This window comes from Balearica regulorum, chromosome 14 (genome assembly GCF_011004875.1).
Source record: "Balearica regulorum gibbericeps isolate bBalReg1 chromosome 14, bBalReg1.pri, whole genome shotgun sequence".
In the NCBI taxonomy this organism is placed as follows: domain Eukaryota; kingdom Metazoa; phylum Chordata; class Aves; order Gruiformes; family Gruidae; genus Balearica; species Balearica regulorum.
In genome coordinates, this window is record NC_046197.1 from 13,295,969 (window position 1) to 13,314,108 (window position 18,140).

The following is an 18,140-nucleotide window of genomic DNA, read 5'->3' on the forward strand; positions in this document are numbered from 1 at the left end:
CCATTTCCAGGCTCCTGTGCCATGTTTCCAAAGCTGGGAGCCTGCTTCTGTAAGACTTCAGAGGACAGATTTGTAGTTGTTTCCAGCTATTTCTGTCCACAGAGCTCTCTTGGGTCTTTGTCTGTGTTTTGTACTGCATAAATTTTCACAGTATTTATGTATTTATTTATAACTGACAAACTTAATAGGTGAGTGAAATCCATTTAATGTGTCACCCCATAGATTATTACTAAGCCAAAGCAACACCCTCTTTTGTTCCCTGTGGTGGGAAAACAAACACCACCACCACCCACCACCCCCAAAACCAGGACACACTCTTCTTTCAAATTGCAGCACACTGTCTATATTTCAAAGTTTAAAATCCTTCTGGAGTTGTATGCTGCTAGCCTGTTCTTCTCTCATTTATACCCCTGTAACCCAGAAGCGGTGCCATGGATTTACATCCCTTGTTAGAGAAGAACCAAGTCATGCATCAAACGACTGGCTACCCCATGTTTATTTAGCATACTCTAGAGAGAAAAGGGAATTAACTGCATTCCCACAGCCCCAGGCTCTGACCCCACCTGCAGAACACGTTTTCCCCCAAAGCGTGAGGCCCTTTGCTTGCACAGACTGCTCCTGTGCAGGAATATTTTAATGCCTTTCATTTTGGGGAGTGCAAATTTCTTTTAAGTTACAGTGAGTTGCTCTGGCTGGTACCTGGGACGATGCGAAACACGACCACGGCACTGCTCCCAACATCGCAAGCACAACACTGGCACCAGGGTCTCTTACTGCCCTCAGCCTCCTCATACCGAGAATTGTTATTTCAGCCCTGGATATGTAAAAGATCCTCATTTTCAGCTCAAAGAAAAAAAGGCTTGACAAGGCAAACTGTTCTGCAGAAATGCTTCCTATTAGAAGAATGGTGTAATGGCAAAAGCTGTAGCTCCACTGGGAAGAAGAAAGGAATTAAACACATCTGCCTTCTAACGTACAGGGTTTTTCTTGGGCAACATGTGAGACTGAATCACTCATAAGACTAACAAAGACAAATACGTTTGGTCAATAGGTCTTGACAAGTAACTTCAAATAAAGATGATATTTGCCTTATAATCTATACCTGCTGGTGAACTGAATCATTCTCCCTTCTAGGCAATGCAGTTTTCTGTAAAACCACAGCAGAATTGCCGGGCTCTGCCCTGTCTTCCTCTAACCCAGCCATCAGCTGCTCAGGCTAAAGTTCCTCCCCTTCACATGGTTCAAGGCTTTGCTGCAATCCATCTATCAGTCTCTGTTGATGACACCTCTCTGTAAATAAGTGCTTGATTCAGAAGTGGTTTGTGTGCACAAATATGTGATTAGCAGAAATGCCCTTTCTAGCATGCAGAGGAAATAAAGCCTGTAAAAGGCATTTGATTTCCTAGTTTCCTAGAACAAAATTCTTTAATGTCTTGTTTTGAAAGATTAAATATTTGTTGTCAGAAACTATACCACCCTACTAAATAATCTGAATCAAAATCAGCACCTACACACGTCTATATGACTTGCACCTACACAAAATACAAGTATTCCAGGGCTCTGCATACAGAACTAAAGCACTTTTTTTTTTTTCTTCCCTAAAATGAAGACATGCACTTTGCCAAGTATATTTGCTTGCTAAGAAGTAACAGAGGCAGGTCACACGTGTTTTCATGTATTTAACTGTAGCTGCAACTTAAAAAAATATGACAAATCTGCTGCTGACAAACAATGACTTTTCCATTTCTGACATTTCACCTCTAGCCCTCTAAGAGGTCACTCTGTAAGATTTCAGTCCATCTAGACATTTTATGCATTTCACAGTGGACATTAAAGAGAACCTTCGGGATAATAAAAAGCAGAACTCAGATGTTGACTTGTGTGATACAAGGCATTAATTAACGATGCAAGAAGACAGGAAAGGAGAATGCTCTCGTGTTTTTCAGCATCGATATCTTCAGTGGAGAGAATAAACAGTAGAAAATGGCCATGTCTGCTGCTACAACATACACACTTTTATTTTTGTCATGCCTGTTTTCAGATCCGTAATACGAGGAGGAATTTTAATAGAGCCGAAGGGTGCAATCAGAGCGACTGTGCTGCCAGAAGCAGCACGGAAATGCTGATAGTCGTAATTAGGCAGAATGTGTAATTGAAGTGCCGCACGCTTCAGTCTGAGGTGGTGGCTCTAACGCGAGGGGCTGCGCTCCTCCCCAGACACGGCACCCACGGGTCCCCACAGACCCCTCGGCCACAGCTCACCTCTCTGCGGCAAACAGACACCTCGGCAAGAGGAGCAGGACTGGTTTTAACACCCGTGCTACAGACGGTGGATTACAAAATGCCATGCCTGCGTTAGGGGCACGCTCCGTGCACCAGGATTACCGGGGCAAGGATCCTAGAAAAGGTTGTCCATGCCCATATTCCCATGTTGACACCAACTGCCAAACTATAAACAGTTTGTCCTGAGAAGGATCAGCTTCTTGCAGCAACAAAGACTGAGCCTGTGGCCTTGGAGCTGCGTACAGGTGGAGGAGCAGGGAGATGTCCGAGCTGTTCCCAAGCCCAGAAGCAGTGCTGCTGCTCAGCCCCGCACACCTCGAGCTGGCAGAGCCCCTCTCCTGAGCTTTGCAGGACATACTAGGTGAAAAGGCTTGTAATTTGTTTCAAGAAAAACCAAAATATCATTGGAAGTCAACAAGAACTGTACAAAACCAGAAACCCATGGTGGAAATGAAACCGCCGGGAGGACTGAGGCAGGACATGTGCACCTGCACCCCCCGTGCCCGGCTGTGGGGCACACCAGCACCCTTCAGGAGGATGGACTTCTCATAAACACACCACAAACCAGGCTTTCGAGTAATTAAACTTTAATTTTAGCTGGTTAACCCACACTGAAGAATCATTTATGAGGACCTCAGTCACCTTAATTGCCTAAGGATAAAATAATTTTCAGGGACCCCATGTGTGTGAGTAAACTTTTTCAGATTTGTGGTTTTTTTTCTCCTTTTCCTGTGGTGGGGTGGGAACTCTAAAGACTTCAATTAGAAGCAATTACTGGAGATGTAGAGGCTTCTCTGAGGTTAAGCTGCCCTTCATTTTCTCAAGAGAAGCCTTTAATTAAATGCAAATAATCACAAATTTCATATAGCAGATTGCCATAATTTCACTATTAGTTACTGGATCTCATTTAAAAAGGAAAGAGGTGGGCAGTAGTGCTGGGCGGATGCGAAGTAATGAGAACTCAAGAGGTCAAGGCTGAATTACCTGCGTAAATCTATTCCTCTTCTATAAATCTGTCTGCAAGCACATCATTTCAGTGTTAACAGGTTGTCCTTCATGTGAGTGCGCTGGAGTGTAGTCCCATAGAAACTGAGGCCTCAATACAAGTAATTACCTCAGTCCATCTTACTGTTGACCATGGCAGCGAAGGCAGGATGGGTAATGGGGAAGATGTAATTGAAGTGGAAATGACCAGAACTAAAATGCGAGTTATGATGAATTCAAATGGTATATTCAAGCTCATCTCCATAGCAGAGCTCTGGAAGAACAGGCACATGAAATGGCAGCAAGTATTTTAAATACATCTATCAAACCAGGTATGGTAGCATGCAAGTGGAGAAGAGATAATATAGTGTCTGCAGGAGAGGAGGGGAAAGACAGACTCCACAGGTCTGTAATTCTGCCCTCAAAACCGTCAGTCTTTAGAGCAGTTCTGACAATTACAGAAGATAAATAACAGAAATGCATACAACTGCAGAGAGAATATGCCACTTTTTTTCTTATTCCTTTTGTTTAGTCAAACACAAGCTTATCATAGCTAACAGGCAGCAGTTAGCCCGCAAGCTGGGGCTTCACCCAGAGAAGGTTTCTGCTGCTCAGTACTTTGTGCTTTGCACAGTCATTTACGGGGTAAGAGAGAGTCGCCTCCGTCCCCTTTCCATGGCTAACGCTACAACCCAAGATGCAAACAGCAGGGGTTCAGGACCAAACACCAAGAAACATTTTAAGAAGCAGTTTTCTGAAAAGCTGATAGCTTTGCAGTTCCAGGACAAGTTGAAGGAGGCATGGAGGCTACTCCAAGCAGCATCTCAGCCTTAAGGCAATCACGCAGAAGAGGTGCTTCAGAAGAATTATATTTTTGTTATAGCAATGGCTGCTAGGTTTTCAAAGCTGAGAAGGTCATTGCTCTCTGCCATGCAGAGAGTTCAGGAGGGATGTCAGGAAGCTCAGATGGAAAAAAAGCACGAGGAACAAGAGAAGCAGCAGTGGAAAACTTACTCTACGGCTCAGCTTGGCCTGTCACTTCTGTGTGGATTCCCAAATTAAATCATTTCTCCTACTGTACTGTGAGAATATGGGGAGGGATCAGATCGTAAGCTATTCAGAGGACTAACTGATTATTGGCATTTTAGCAGAGAGCTTGTTTTTGTTCTTTTGCACATTTATAATAATACCTTTTACATGTTCTCTAAAAGACAAATCTCTCTCTGCTTCAGAACTGCTAGTCTGAAGATCTTTTGTTGGCACTGAGACGAATGCTAATGTGAAATATCTTATTTCTTCAGATGAAAGAGAAGCTGAGAACAATCCCTTCTGGAGGGAGGTGGCAGAAGGTGGGATCTGGGATCAAGAGTAAATGCCTCACCCCCCCTGCACAGCCCACCCATGCCCTCCTCGCTGTTTGCTGGGTCCTGCTGCTATCGCATCGCGGAGCAGCTCCTCCCGGTCTGATAAACCTTCCCATCACGCTCCCTGTAGCACAGCGGGGATGTCCCAGCAGACAGGACCCTCTCTGTTCACAGGCAGTAATGCCTGGAAATGAAGCGCTATGCCACAGACCAAATGCTCAACCTCACCTCGCAAACCACCCAAATCCCTGCTACTCTCCTCCTCTCGCCATCTATTTTTGTCCCTCTGTTCTTGGAGGGACCAAACAAAGCCATAATGTATTTTTAATGCAGCGATATACTTTCCTGCTGCAGAGATACGCAGGAGACTGGCTATTGAGGCTCGACAGCATGGCCCAGACAGCAAATCTGCCAGGAGATGGTTTGCCTGTCTGCATGCACTGAGCTGCAAGTATGAGCAGAGGGGTGTTGCTCAGTTTCCGACAGCTTCCTTCAAATCAGTACTAACCAAGAGGTGCTGGGTATCTGGATTTCAGGGCTAAATTCTCAGGTGTCCGGTAGGAAAACAGCACCAATAACAGCTTTTTCTGGTATGGGGACATTTATAATATCTCTCACTCCTGGTGAGTAGTAAGTCCAGAGCTTTTGCAGCAGCTTCTTCCACAGTAGGGATACTAAGGGATAAGATTGCTTTTTCTGTCTCTGAAAAATACAGAAATTAAATATATTTGAGACATTCCTGTCTCCTTAACACATACTTCTGTTCAGATGGCTTGAGCATGAACAGTGGCTTAGAAACAACTGAGAAGTGAGAGCTGGAAACCTGTCCATCAAGGTGGAAGCACAATCACATAAGCCTCAGTTCTTCATGAAACCCAGCCAAAATATCTGAGGGAAAAGGGCCATCTGCTGTCGTAACACTCTGCACCACAGACTGCCTTGTGCAATAGTCAAAAAATAAAATGAAAGAATTACCTAAATGATTGCAGTGCATCATATCCAGCTTGGATGAGTGGGACTAGTGGAAGACTTACTATTTGACTGTTTCTTTTGCTCCCCTGACATATCTGTAAGTATATCCAATGCCATGGCAGGCCTCTGAAAACTCAATGGTTCAGCAGAGAGTAGAGACAGTGAGGTGAAAATATGGGGTCTTTTCATCACTTTTTGGTAACAAGGAAGATGAAAGCCTTATGCACTTACCCTGAGAAAATGTGGTATTAGGATAATAAAAACGAAATATTATCTCAGAGTGAGTTTTCAAAGATGTAGTACTAGAAGAAACTGATGGATATATAACTCAGCAAGTCATCACTACCAAATGCTTGACACTGGAGGATGCAACAATTAAGGGGTCAAACTTGTAAAAACATTATGCAATATCCTATTAAAACTGACTATATTATTCTGAACTCCAAAGGATTGAAGGCAAAAAAGTACTATATGTATCTTTTAAAAAGATAAGTTATCCCAACTGCTTTTCATACAGAAACTCTTTAGGAATGAAATTCAGATCTCTAAAAAGAGTAACAGAAAAGCGTAACACATCTTTTTCCTCAATCTGGGAGGAAGGAAATTAGAATTTAGTGTGAAAACCTGCAAATAATAAGCATTATGGTGAAGGGCTTGATCCACTGATGTCAATGCCAAGATTCCTACTAAATTCCAGGGGGGTAAGGATTGCATCCGTAGAAATCTCTTCACTTAACAGTACAGTCACTCACAGCATCGCTGGTGTTGTCAGACCTCTACAAGATTAACATCTTTATATCAGAAGATGCAGTCCACGTGAATGAGGAAGGGAAATACACAAAGCTCTTGGGTCATGCAAGCAGTCTCAAAACAATTACTTGTTTTATACAAAGAGCAACATGAATTAGGACGGAAAAGCACGCAATTTTGTATGCATGTGTGTCTGAGGGAGAGACAAGAAAAAAACCCAACCCTTCACTCTTTCCTCCATTAGCATATAGTAACATTAATTCTAACTCTAAATTATTTTAGCTGACTGATCACAGTAGCACTACAAAGCAAAAGCTGAAAAGTAGATCAGATTTCTTTCCCATGTTGGCCTTACCATTGCACCTAAAGAGACCCCAGAGAAATCATGAAAAGGGACTATAAACTGCACAGTCATTTTATTCTGAGACAATTTTTAATTTAAAAAAAATTTAGGACAAAGTCTGTTCCTTTAAATCATTAATAAAAGAATCCTGCCTGTTAGGGCAATGAGCTTTCCTAACTCTAATCCATCTTTACTGCTGTGTTATTACACTACTGTTTTCCTGTAATTAAAATGTGGCAGGTAGTTTACACACAAGAGGGAGTAATTGTATTGGAAATAACTGTTCATAACCAATTTTTAAAAGCTCATTTTTCTTATCAACTTTTAATAAAGCAAGGTGATAATGATATTTAGCATTTGTGCCACCTACAGCAGCATTTTGTCTCTCTAAATTGCTATCATTTCATTCAACATGAATGCATGAGGCTAAAACATACCCCTTCAGCTCTTAATGCAGCCTGCAGCAAAAAAAGGAAAAGTCTGAACAATTGCAGTCATTTGTTCCTGCTCAATTCAAACCATAAAATATGTCTGAACTTCATGCTAGAGGACCCAAACCTTCAAAAACCCTTGCATGGTTCTGGAAGGAGAACACAGGGTTTGCATCTGCTGTGGTTAGGGAGCACCCCAACCTCAGCCTGACCAGGCTGGGAAGGGAAGATCCCCCCTTCCCTGCATCCTCAGGAAGAAGGGATGTGGCGGGTCATTGCCTGCCCATTTCTACATTGCATTTCCTCAAAGGTGCACACACAGATGGCATGAGCAGTCTGCATGGGTTTGCACAGACCTGGAAACAGCACATGGTCACCCGGCTCAGGAGAAGATGTTACGTTTGGCTTGTGAACAGCCTCCTGAATACAAAAGTTGAAGAATTACAAAGTCCTTACAAAGACTATTCTGGAGCCTTTGCTTCGGATGATTCTTAGAAGACCGTTCTCCAGGAATTTCAAGCCTTTGCAAGCTGATTAGGGAAAAATACTATTTTTCCACTTATTATTGTTTACAGTCTAGTACAACCTGCCAATATATAGGACTACAGGATGCTGTATGCAAACAGCTTCTGCCCCAAAGAGCATAAAATTCAAAACACACAAACGGGTAACTGTGAATAGAAACAGCAGGGAAGGGCAAAGGAAAAGCAAAGGGTCCTCGGTGGTTTGATGGGCAGACAAGTAGGTGGACATGTGCCACTTAAATGCAGCCACAACACGACAGTTGTTGTCTCTCCTGTTTAGAGGTTGTCCTGCTGCCTAAGAGGCTATAAAGGGGTACTAATGGATAATGCTTTAGACTCCTAACACTGTTTAAAATATCAGGCTACCCTATGCTATGCTACCCTTGCGGAAAGAGGTCAATGCACTGTTGTTGCCCATTACTGAGCCTTCCGAGCCCTGTGCTGTTTAAAATAAGGATATTGGCTTGCTGTGTTTATGGAAGCACATCTTTTGTTGTAATATTCAGAATCTAATACAAGAGGAAGCTTTTAAAAAGTGGTTTAAGCTCACTAGTAACAGCTGAAATAGAAATCCCCAGCACATCATAGGCATACAGCATAAAAGATGCATGTACTTACACACACAGTCATGGGCAATCCTACCGCTAAAGAGCTACATCACTGGATGCAAATGCAGGTGGCCCATAAAGAGGAAAGTCGTTAAGAGCTCTGGTTCCAGCCTTGTAATTAGATTGGCACATACAAACCCTTGCAGGGGTTATGCTGGTCTCAGCCGAGCTCTGTGCAGCTCGAGGTGGAGCCCTCCATCACGCAGACGTGACAGCAGGACACAGCCCAAGGCTGCGCTGGACCTGCAGACTGAGCGGCTGAGTCACACACACAGCCCGCAGGCATTACGGTTTTTTTCTTCCCAAATCCAATATGTGCAAACCACGTACCAGGCTTGTCCACGATCTGAATGGAGTTCCCTTTAACTATATATCATCGGAAAGTTGAGTGGTGGATGGTGGTTTCTACCTCAATTAGGTTAGGCCACCTTCAGGGTGCATTTGGGTTTCAACCCAAATTGGTGGCTTTGGTCCAGATTCATTCCGTGGTTTGGCTTAAAAAATCAAAGTAAGATTTAGAGGTAGAAACCTTCACAGAGCTTCCTGCAGTCCCAGAGCAGCGTAGCGCTGATGTAAATGAACTGGATAAATGGACCTGGCTATGGGAACCAGCTGTGGGACAGGCAGGCAAAATTTGAGGTTGCCTCCAGTCCTGTTTTTCATACAGCCTGTGCCTGATCAAGGCATTTAAAACAAATCTAGGATCAAATACTAGATGAGAAGTGAATGACTGCGTCACAGGATAGACCAGACAGTGACCAACCAGCCCCACGTGAACATGACAATGCCTTGACAACCCCATGTAAAAAGCAATAGCTCCACATAAACTTGTTTAAGCCTTGAATGTTCAGATAAAAAAAAATCTAGAATAAATTAATGATGCCTTGCTTATTAAAAGCCATGGATTGGGAGCTTATGGGTTGATTTTATAGGAGTTTTCTCCTGGAGCATGAGCCAGCGAGGCATGCAGAGGGAAGAGGAAGGGAGTTCAGGGCTTGATGTGGAAGTGGAGTGGATGGGTACTGCTACAACGTGCATGAGAAGGTGGGTTTTTTCCCCTGAGATTGTCTTGCTTCATCTCCTCCTCCCTTCTCCACTCCCCATTATCAGCATTTAAAACACCCCTGAGTTTTCTCGAGCAGGTTTGCTGTGCTCATTAAAATACTGTGAGCACTTACTGGCTATAAAAAGCATTCATTAAATTCTGGTAAGTGCCAGGACTGTCCGGTGGAGTTGAACAGACTCAGGTTCTAGGAGAAGAGCTCAAGGATTGGAAATACTGGAAATACTACATTTTCCACAAGAACAGAACTACAAACTTTCCCCTCTTTTTCTGCTCCACAAGCACTGGGGTAACTCAGACGTGCTAAGCAGCAGCTATTGCTGACTGAGTACTCAAATCATACCTCTGCCCCAGAAGGACTCTCAGCTTCTCTTATCAGAACAGGAACAAATTAAAGATTTTTCCATATTTGCATCTCCTCATTTGAGAATTTTCCTACATTTGTTATTTAGAGATAAAAGTCTGCCTCTAAAAATTCACTTAGCAACGTGGTTTTCTCAGCCTCAGGGAATGGTGCAGGAGGGATTGCAGAGCAGGATCCAAAGCAGCTGGCGAGGCTGCAGGAGCAGCAGGAGATCAGGAGATGAATGGGTGCATACTGTGGCAAGGATCACATTTTACATGCCCTGTTCTTATATTTATTTCCAACTGGCAGTGTCAGAGACACGCACCCTGACTAGTGTGGCCATGCCTATAGCCATAAAGCAGTTCCCACTGCAGAACTCAGTGCTGGGTGGTCTGTGCTTTTATCACCAAAAGCTGTTCATCGCCTACTAACATTAGGAGGCACGAATTAACTAAAACCATATACAAATATACTTTACCTTGGACTAATACCCAGTGAGTCACAGAGGATAAGTGACTATTTAACGAAACTGAATCAGACAAGAGCTTGAAGATCAGTGCATCCCCCCAAAAGCACATGTATATCCTAGTGGGGCGGAAAGAGCTGCTGGAAGGGGGGAGGTTTCTGTAAGTATCCCTAGATGACCCTTCTACAGATGGCCTGCAAAATGCAATGCATCAGGAGCTGGCTGTGAGGGAGAAAGGAACAGAGAAGTTCACCTGGCTTCCCAAGCAGCTTGTAGAGAGTAGACTGACCACCACCAAATCGCAGGAAGCATGGGACTGACATACTGAGGTTATGTTAATCCAAAGAAATAAAGTTACATTCCTGAAAAGTGAGAATCTGAAATTCTATTATTTTGTGCTTGGGCTGATACCCATACCACTGCCTGTGTGCTCAGCATATGACCAAGTCTTCCATCACCTCAGAAGTATCTACTTTTCAACTACATTCATCTAAAGACCACGATTCAGCACAAAATATGTATTGAAATGGCAATTTCCGAAAATTAAATAACTGGTCTGGTTAAACATTAATTGCTCCAGTTTGGCTCACACTTCACCCACTCACAGGAGCTTTTTTGTGGATTACTGCTTTATAAATGCTTGCTCCCTAAGCACACGTGCATTCCAATCTTCTGCACACCTTGACAGCATCCTGGTTAGAGAAAATGAATGCTACGTGTTCCCCTGACACAGAATTTTGTCCCCTGGATACAGTAAGTCAGATATTGTTTACTCAACTTCTCATGGCCCATTAATGACATAATGTTGGACACAGCTGTTCAGGGCTTCACCAGACCAAAGCAAAGACAAAAAATGCCAGGAGACTTCAAACATGCTGCTCACATCAGAGCCTGGCTGGGAAAGTCCTTGAAAGTGGTCTAGGGGAATTTAGCCTTACAGTTCTCTCATGAAGTAAATCCAGGATTAAAGCCTCAAACTTAGTTTATCCTGAAGACCCAAATGATCTTGAAACAGCTTTGTCTGACCAAGGTGGCAATGCCTGCTTTGAAGAAGAGGCAAACAGTCATTTCATTTTCACTCTGCTTGGCCAAATGGTCTATTGAAAAAATAAGACCTGCCATACATAAAGGCTTGCTAGCTCTGGAAGTGGGGTATGTCTGGTTCATCATGTCCTGACTTTCAGTGTGTTTGAGCAGAAGAGGTGAAGTTCATCCTGTAAAGAGGCAATTCAAGGTCGAGGTACCCCTTAAGATCTCAAAAAGAGTTTGAACTGAGTTCAAGTGATGCACAGAGCACTCCACGCCCAGAAGGCACCATCTGCCCCAGTGCAATCTACCTCCCAGTACAGCTGCCCAGCATTTTTCTAGGTGTTCCTGGAAAGCTAACCCTGGCCAGGGGGTCTGTGCAGCAAGGGAGTGCTGCTGGCAGGGCTGATGTGCACCAACCGCAGCACAACGAGGATCAAGATGTGCTCCACCTAAATACCGCACCCAGAGAGCCACTCTGGAAATTTTATTTTTCTGGAAAAGTAGCTTCTGGAACTATGTCATTACAGAACAACATGAACTTTCCCTAAGAAAAAGGCAAATCAAGTTTCTCAACTTCCCAGTCATGGAGAAAAGCAGAAAAAGTGTAAGAGAAAGGCTCAACTCCATTCCCACACCACAGCTGAAAATAACCTATTTCATTAATTGTAAAACACTTTATAAATGAATATTTGGGGGGGGGGCATATATTGTTTACATATATAGAAGTGTGTGTGCGTGTGTGTGTATCAGGTAGGAGGAGGAATGTGATTTGTGATGCTGAGCTGATTCCTCTGCTTGGCAATGCTGCAGACATCGTTAAGAGTCTTTCTCCAGCAGAAAAAGAGGATCATTGGGTAAATTTCTTCCTCCCTGTAATACGGCTATCCATGGCAACTAAAAGACTCTGTTATCAAAGCCATATCTGAATTCATGCTCAAAGGAAAGACCATCACCCTCCCTCATCTTCCCCAGACCTTTCAGGGTAACCGCTACTTACAATTGTGAAGTTCATAACCTTCAGAATCCAGATGGTCATAGCAAGGTTCACCAGGATTAAAATCATTAGGAGCAGCACAAAGAAATAGAGGCATCTCTTCCTCCAGCCATAAATCCCCACTTTGTATACCTGGGGTCCTTCCGAGGTCTGCATGGTGCTCCGGTGCGCGTACTGTTCCTGAGGCATCTGAAACGATCACAAAGAAATAACCATGTGTATTAAACGGCAAGAGAAAGCTGCTGATAAAAACTGCTTGTGTCTGTGCCTCTTGGAGGGTTTTGGTTTTTCTTTTTTCAGAGTTTACCAGCTGGGCAGCGTCTCTTTCGATATCTTGGTTCTGCGTTATTTTTCTTTCTGTTTATTGTATGCAGTAACATACCAAAAGAGAATGTCATGTGTTAAATGTGTATATATATATTTTTATAAATACACATAAGCACACTGTCTAAAGGTACCCTATGGACATCACTCTGGAGTGACTCTGTTCACCGCCCCAGGTTTTGCAAGGCAGGCACTCCAGGGCCTCTAAGAATCCTGAGGGGAAAATTTTGCATGCGTTTGGTAAAAGCAGTTGAGTTCAGCAGTTTGTTTTGAAGATGCAATATTACTTCTCAGAGGCTTTAATTTAAAAAAAAAAAAAAAATCACCTCAAATAGAATCATTCCTTCCAGCCAAAAGAAAAAAAGGTGAAGGGGAAATGTTTGTCTTTTCCCCCTCCCAGCCCCAAATCTCTCTCAGCCAAGAAAACCTGAAGCACAAGGTTCTCCAGCTGCCACATCCCTGACAAATTATCCCCAAATATCTATGCTGGTTTAACAAGGACTCTAATACCCTGGGTGGGCATGGCACATTAGGACAACACCGGGGCCAAAACAAAGGAAAGAGGGAAGGAAGAAAAGCCGGTGCTGCGGAAAGCAGTGCAGCAGCATCCCCAGGAAGAATTTGCTTTACAGTCTCCCTGGCGAGCACCGTCCCCTCACCTACACACCGGTACCCGGCTTGCTCCGGACAGTCAGGGATCTGGCTGTCCCCACTGTGGATGGAAAGAGATGGGTGCTTTGAAACGGCACTGCAACCAGCTGGGACGGGGGTCCGGAGCACAGCCACTGCACTACGGTTGTGTGCGAACGGCTGCGTGCACACGCGGGTTGTGATCGTGGGGGTATTTCATGCCGCACAAATCAAATATTCACATTCTCACCCTTCACATTCGGGGTGAGGAAAGCCACTTTCATGGGCTTTCCCCAGGGATCAGTTTCTTACGTTTTCAGACTTTTTTGACACACAGACTGAGGATATCATATCATCTCTAACAACACATAGTCTGCTGAATGTTTTGCATTTTAGACTCTAGACAGATAAGAAGCCACCAGACACGTTCTTGCACTACTGATTCAACACCATGGGCTTCTTCCTCAGGGTATCTGGCATTAACGTTTGTTTTCAGTGAATTACAAAATTCGCATAACAGGAGGAAACAATGCGCATTCCTCTCTGTGGGAGTGTGATCCATGAGGGCAGAATGAGAAAATGGTAGAAATTAGATGCTCACTGATAGCATCTTATGTTTGTTTACCATTAGTTTCCTGGTTTTTTCCTTATTTTTTTGCTAATAGCTTCATACTCCAGCATCTAACAATATACAGTGTGCAGTTGGCAGTGCTGCAGAGCCCATTGCAGGTTGATGCAACACACGTATCTTCATGGTATAACTTTTATTCCAGTTGCATTGCACTAGGGATGAAATTAACACTTCATCTTTGCTGCTCCAATGCTGAAGCCCACACATTTGAGGCAAGGGCTGCCTGAACAACCAGATACCTTTTTTTTTTTTTTTTTTACCTTTCACTGCTCCAAAAGTCACTACGGCCTGTGTTTTCTAACGTTGCTTGCTGTTGTCACCTGCAGAGTAGGGAATCAGCCACCTCTCCCCTCCACGAGCCCTCACTCAGGCTGAAACACGGTCTCGGGTGCTAAATAAATCCATTCAGGCACTAAATTCTTTTCAGATCAGAGGCATTGACACCTCTCCTGATCTGGACCTATAAAGCAAAGCCAACTTAGTGTCACATTCAGGAAGGCTGTGTTTAGCCTGGGGAGACTGGTGTGCTTGCACTCCTGCTCTCATCCCAACAGCGATGCTCCTCCGGAGCGTGGAGGTGCCCCTCTGCCTCCTTCTCTAATGTCGGCAGCCATGTTAACCCCCCATACTCAAAATTCATGGCAGTGGCTGAAAACTGTAAGATTTTAAAAAATAGTAACAAATGTGGTACTCCTATCATTTTCCTGTCAGGTTTCTGAACCATCGCATCTTTAAGCATTTTTTCCCCTTACACACTTGAAAGCTGCAGTCCACCAAGGAGAAAAAGCAGGTCAGACTTGTGCAACAGTGGGGTGCTGCAAAGGACGCCCGCAAGAGGAGACCCTGGGCACCGCCGCTGCCCATCTGCAGGCAGCTGCCAGGCTGAGCTCCTTCCTTTCGAATGAAGGTGCTGCCTGCACTCGCAAAACTAAAACTAGAGCAAGGCGAGCTTCAGCCAGCCTGTCCACACCTCCAAGCCGCCCGCTTTTTACAGCTTTCTCAGCTGGTTTAAAAAAAGGATCTCACATCCCCCCACAAACCGTGCCTCATTTACAACCTCAGACTACCCCAGTCCCAGCTAATGCCGTGAAGATCTGCAACGTCAACTAGCACAGACAGTCATTTCATGTCAGGAAGAGCCAACAGCTCACGGCAAATAAACCTGTTAATATGGGTCGGCTCAGCCAGTTTAGCCAACGTGCATTAAAAGAGCATCACCAAAGAAAGCTATGTCTGCATTAAAGAGCAGTTTTCAATAGTGTAAGTGGGCTCTTCCTCTGTTCAGACCAGCTGGGGTATCTATCTCCATCCTGCAAATCCACCCAAAGTGCAGGCAGACCCGTAGCTTTTACCAAGCGGGAGCAAAGCAAGTTGCTTACAACAGATCCGACTCGGTCTGCCCGGGTGTTTTCACTCACAGATGCCAAGTCAGCAACTGCGGAGGACTTTGCAGCACTGAGCTTGTCCGAGAGAGGAGCCGGGTCACCAACACATACACACGCTTGGAGAAAAACAGGCCTTTTTACACTGCTACAACCACTCTGATCTGTGCAAAGGGAAAACTTAAACAACAATAAATTACAGAGTTTCCACTACCTGGGGGAAATTATAACCACAACTACTGTACAGTCAAGGATTTTATTGCCTAATATTTTAACAGGAGAGCACATATTAAATGCAGCCTCTCCCTTGGAGAAAATGAATACGTTGCATCGCTAACCCTCTCAAATCATGAAGAGGTTTGACCAATAAGAAACAATATGAAATACCCAGCTCAAAATATCTCTTTATTGCAAAACTTGTTTATTGTCTTTATCTCTTTTCCATGCACTCTCTCTCCTTCCCTCCCCTCCCCCCCCCCTCCTTTTTTTCCTCACTTGCAATCTCTAGAATGGAGAAAATGGCATATCCAGCTGGAGCAATATTTTGCAGACATCAAAAGAATTTATAGGAACAGAACATAACCACAAAGAGCAACTTGTGTCCACACAGCAGCCTGATATTTTGAGAATTTCTCTGGTTCTGATAAAATATTTAGCTCACAGCTGCCCTGACAGAGATAGAGCAACTCAAATACAACACCACACATGATGAGCATGACTTAGTAATACAGCATAAATTTATAACAAGAAAATAACTTGGGAATCATAGATGGTATGTTCTTTCTATACAAGCTCTCACATAGCTACACTTAAAGCTATATATGATTTCTAGCTAGCATTTCCCCCTGAATTGTGAATACCAAAAGAAAATGCTCATGTCTGTAGTTCTCCAGGAAGAGAAGACACAATGATGGACAGAAAGTGCTGAGGTGTGTTAAAACAAACGAGTAGAATGAGAAGGCCTGCAAGGCAACTACATGAGGAACAAGCTATATCTGCTATCAATAATCTGTTCTGTGTGGGAGGGAAAAGTATGCTAGTCATAATTTACATTTTGGCAACTTCTCCTGACTCGAACGTTAAAAAGAACTAAAACACCAGGAAAAAAAGTATTGCTGTGAAAGGACATACAGTGGTTGCATTTGCAAGGTACCCCCCTTTCAATTACTGAGCTAAGGGGAAAGGCTGCTAGTTGCTTAATAGAATTTATTTTTCTTCTTCAGGAAAACATTAGGAACAACCACCTAATTTCATAATAGTGGTGAAAAAAAAAATACTGAAACAAATATAGAAATTGGAAAGAGAAGCATTCCTTCTAAAAGTCAAATCCGAAAGTGTTTGCCTGCCATGAGAGGGCTTAAAGACACACGTGCACAGCATTGGACCACCATTAGCACAGGCACAATCCCATTTATGATACAAAAAATGCAGCATGCCAAATCTTCACAGTTTAGCCACAGACAACATTACCATGACTACAAAAGTATAGCCTGGAATCCGAGTAATTCTCCAAGGAATTCCTGTTGCTGCAAAAAAATGGGTAATAAGTTTTTGCACAAGAGCTGTACACTGAGTCCTTATATACGAACACTGCAAACAGGGTCTGATACAAAATCCAGTCGCTTTAGCAAAGCCATTCATCCTTTCGCTTTAGCATACCTTAGAGATATGGTCCATGACAAGAAAGATTTATTTGTTTTTTTTAAGACCACTGGAAGAGTCATGTCAGTGTGTCCTTTGATCTGCACAGTCTGCTCGCCGAGCATTTCTGGCAAAGAGGCTTCAGCACTTTCCTTCAGTGAAGCTGAAACCAGGCTCAGCTGAAAGGCATCACAAATCTGAACTGGCACTGAGCTTCCAAAAATTACATCAGATCCCACTAGTTATGGCAAATCCTTATTGCATGCCCCTCTCCCTTCCACCATGCCCTCCTGCCCTGGCAGAAAGCTTCTCACTCAGGGCATACAACCCAGATTAATGATTCATTGGGCAGAAGAAGTGTTTTATGTGCACAAGGATGGATAAACACCTTTCCCTTGCAAACACCAGAGCCGTAACATCCCCTGGCCATGCCAGGCTCAATGAGGGCAATGAACAGGGTGAGGCATAACAAGAGGAATCAATAAAGTTTCTGTGCCACGGGGGTTTCTTTGACCAGTGCTTAAATGATGTATGTTTAGTAATAAAACAATTTTAAGCTGAAAGGGGTTGCAATCCGGGAAGGCAGCTTCTCTTCTATGAGCCCACTTGAAATTTGCTGCTGAAAACGCCCTAGAGCTCATCGAAACTGCTCACTACAACACAGACCAAAAGCCTCCAAGTCCCACCACGGCATGTCTCCTCCCTGCCTGTCTGCATATAACTGAGGTGCAACAACCTCATCAGAAAACCGAAGAGCATCCGACCCCAGGCTAACCTGTAGCGTGGTGACGGGAACACGCTTCTGGAGATGAGAGAGACGGGTTCAAATTCCCTCGGGCCTTGGACCTACATCTCCCACATCTGCCTTCTCTTTGTCTCCTTATCATTGACATCCTCTTCTCTTTCTCTTTTTGTTTTTTTTTGAAACAGAAACCTTTTCTTTTGGGCTGAAATGAGAAAAGAAAAAAACCTGAAAAACCTTCAGAGGTGCTCTCTGCCATATCACTGGAAGGCAAGGTACTTGTATTTGCTAGCTGTAAATGCTCTGCAGATTCATCCTCTTTAATTTCTCTGTCTTTTAAGTGCACACTATCCACCAGGTTCAAAAGAACAGACATTTCTGGAGCGTGACTGAGAACAAAATTTGGCATGAAGAAGAGTGTTTTGAGCCATCTATCAATAAGACTTTTTGCCTCTCCATTCCCCATAAAACTCTCTCAAGCTTGACACCCCCGGGCCTGTTAATCCACTAGCATTATGACCCAAAATTGATTTATGGCCCTGCACATTGGTCAGACCACAGCCCGGGTCTCCATGAAAGGATCTGGCTCTGGAAAATGACTTCTCACTTGCAGCTTGGCCGGCAAGGGCTGAG

The 18,140-nt window shown here is 43.8% G+C and overlaps 1 protein-coding gene across 4 annotated transcripts in view; it reads right to left on the reverse strand.

Annotated features, from left to right (window-relative positions):
* The window catches only part of SGCD (sarcoglycan delta), a 339,669-nt gene that overhangs the window by 116,825 nt on the left and 204,704 nt on the right, over window positions 1-18,140 (reverse strand). For 2 of the 4 annotated variants that reach the window (XM_075766167.1, XM_075766166.1), the window contains one exon: window positions 12,161-12,346. In XM_075766167.1, the coding sequence (XP_075622282.1) occupies window positions 12,161-12,346 (186 nt within the window). The remainder of the gene's footprint in view (window positions 1-12,160; window positions 12,347-18,140) is intronic. The other 2 variants (XM_075766169.1, XM_075766168.1) reach the window with 1 other exon arrangement.